At 26.6% G+C, this 3,105-nt stretch overlaps 1 protein-coding gene across 1 annotated transcript in view; it reads right to left on the reverse strand.

Moving 5' to 3' along the window:
• The window catches only part of LOC105620702 (lysozyme 2-like), a 5,050-nt gene extending 4,205 nt beyond the window's left edge, over window positions 1–845 (reverse strand). Inside the window, exon 1 of the mRNA XM_012202192.1 lies at window positions 782–845. Coding sequence (XP_012057582.1) covers window positions 782–845 — 64 coding nt within the window. The remainder of the gene's footprint in view (window positions 1–781) is intronic.
• Window positions 846–3,105: the final 2,260 nt, after the last annotated feature.

Raw genomic sequence — 3,105 nt, forward strand, 5'->3', positions numbered from 1 at the left:
TTTAATTTACTTCTACACATACACACACACACACACACACACACACACACACACACACATATATATATGTATATTAAAAATTTCATATATTATCTTATTCATTAGATATTATTCCTTTCTTATAAGATTTTAAATCATAAATGTTATTTGTAATGTTAACACAATAATAACAGGAAAAGATTAGTCTTTCCTACAGAGATGGAATAAGAAAATTCTTGAGATTGATTGACGTATCGCATAAATTAGGGATGCGGTCATGGATAAATATTTTTAGAAATATTTTTAAAGAATTTCACGAGATGTTGATTGCTATTAATATACGGCTGATAAGAATTACTGCAGAAATTATTTATAAGCGATAGCCGAATCCGATTAGAGCTTTTTTTTCGAATTAATTAAAAATTTATTAACAAAATTTTACTCTCTTTGTACGAAACATAAGTTTAATAAAATATTACTTAAATATTTCAAACGCTTTATGTAAAAACTAAAAAATTATGGAAAACAGTCAATTTGCAAAATAAATTTTAATGTTTAAAATCAAGACATTATTTTTTTTATTATTAAATGTTTTAAAATGTGTATTGCAAAATTCAGTTATAAAAGCTTTCTAAAATAAACAATTTTTTAACGTATACACTTTCTTATAAATTTTTAAATATTTAGTTACTAACATAGTACAAATAATATATAATACTGTTAAATCATAATTGTCATTTAGAGGAAAGTCGCATAAATCGCTTTTCTACAATAAAATAAAGAAACATGATCGATAGCTCACCGGAAGTATAAACGCAAAATAGCGTGATTATTGTTACGGCGACCCACGAGACTTTCACGAACATCTCAGAGATATGTTACTGCTGATCCGTGAGAAGTAACGTCTATTAGCGCACTGTGCTGATCGAGGTGATCCTCGCTTTCGAACACGATCTTGATCATCGCTTTCTTATATACGGCGATAGTAACGCGTGATGAAGGCGAGGACAAGCGGATGACAGGAAGAGCGGGGAAAGGAAGAAGGCTGTTCGTGGCTGAAGGACGAGAATTTCATCGCCATATGCGTCAGAAGAAAAAGAGGAACGAAATTCCAAACACAGTCGCAGGGTTTGGAAATAGCCGAAAATTAGATTCGATTAGATCGGACAATGTCTTGTTTTGTTATACTTACATTAAAAATTATTCTAATTCGCGTCAAGTAAATTTTTTAAATAGCACAAGTATATAAAAATTTGAAAAAACTTTGAAAATATATGAATGTTTATATGAACATTTTAAAAAGAATATTTTGAACATAACAATATTTCGTTAAAAATTAGAAGATATTCCATAGATGTCTTATATATAATTTTTATGTCATAATAACTGAAAGAAAAAACAAATTTGCTTCTATTTTATTATTTATCACAAAATTTTCAAAATTATTAGAAATAACGCGCAAATGCAGTATTTACATATACATGTTATAAATCTTCTAATTACATTTAGATATTAATTGACTTATAACATCTTAATTGGAGTTTATAGAGAATATAATATTTTTTTATATTCTTCTATGTGTAATTTATTATATATTGTATGACAATCAATTTCTGACAAATTAATACATGTACTTATACAGATTTATCCATTTTAGCTGAATTTATTGCATGGTTCACTTTTTCTCTTTTTTTTCTCCAACATGGAGAAAAAAGGAAGAAATATGAACCGTGCAAGAACTTTAGCTAAAAAGAACAGATCTATATATAATTACTATTATAATCAACATAAATAATTATATTAAAACAATAATTTAATATACTTTTAGAATCTTACAGTATTATACAATATTATACAGTTCTTACATTGTATCTTCTTTTTTCCTATTCGAAATTTACAAACTTCGAGAGATATTAAAAAAAAAATCCTGCATTTTATCTCGAAATACTAGAACATCTTGCAGCGGATCAATAAAAAAACCGCATTAGAAAAAAGAAGACAAAAGGAACAATATTGAGATCTAATCCTACAACATTTAATATAATAGTATATTTTAATAAATAGAATATTTGATAATATATTTTAGTAGAAAAGGACAAATTTTGAAATTTAATTCTGCATCTTTTTGAAATTTCTTAACGCCTCTTCTAAACAAATAAGTTAAAACAGTTTTCATTTCGAAACTTACAACGTGAAGAAATGTGAAGACTACGACAACCGGATCCCAAGTTCAATGTCAATGCCCTAGGGGCGCGCCTCTTTTCTCGATGGTCTTACAATTGATATTTTTCCTTGGGAACAAGTTTGTATGGACAGACGCGCGTGAAGTAACAACGTTCGGCATTGTAGGTGTTGCGCCACTGAAATATTATTATTACCTGAAATGATTCATTTATATTTTTGCAATAAGCAATTTTGATATATTATGAACCAATGAAAAAAAAAATTCTCCATTATATATATAAATATGCATCTGATAATTAATGACAGTCAATTGATTGATGTGGTCACATATTATTCATCTCATATAGATAAAATGTCCGAAATTCTTCATATTATTATATAAAACAATAATGTAAAAATCTTGTCTGAAATTACGGTATCTTTAATTTGTAAATAATAAGTAGAAAGAACAATCTCTAATTTGTTTTCTTATTATAACTTTTCATTTTCCTGCTGAAGCCGATAATATAGTTTATATCAGTTTATAGTTCTTAAAATTATGTGATTATAATTATTATATGTGTACATATAAAAATATATGCCGGAAAATTATTTTAAAATAATTAATACTTTAAAAGTTGGTAACTGTTACATAGTAAGATATATTGTATTTTTTACATGAAACATGTAAGATGACTAAATTATTTTTCTTTTATAGTAATAATTATAGCATTAAAACTTTTACATTAATACATCAAAATTATAAATTCAGTTATATTTTATTTATTTTGATATTTATGGATATACGATTTTGTAAAAAGCTAATAAAATGAAAAAGCTAATAAGACGCATGAAGATGAAAGATGAATAGTTATTTTTGCGTTGCATATCTTAAACACAATGTTATGATTTGCCTGTGTGTGTGTGTGTGTGTGTGTGTGTGTGCGTGTGTGTGTGTGTGTG

The sequence above is a fragment of the Atta cephalotes genome, assembly GCF_000143395.1.
Source record: "Atta cephalotes unplaced genomic scaffold scaffold00028, whole genome shotgun sequence".
In the NCBI taxonomy this organism is placed as follows: Eukaryota; Metazoa; Arthropoda; class Insecta; order Hymenoptera; family Formicidae; genus Atta; species Atta cephalotes.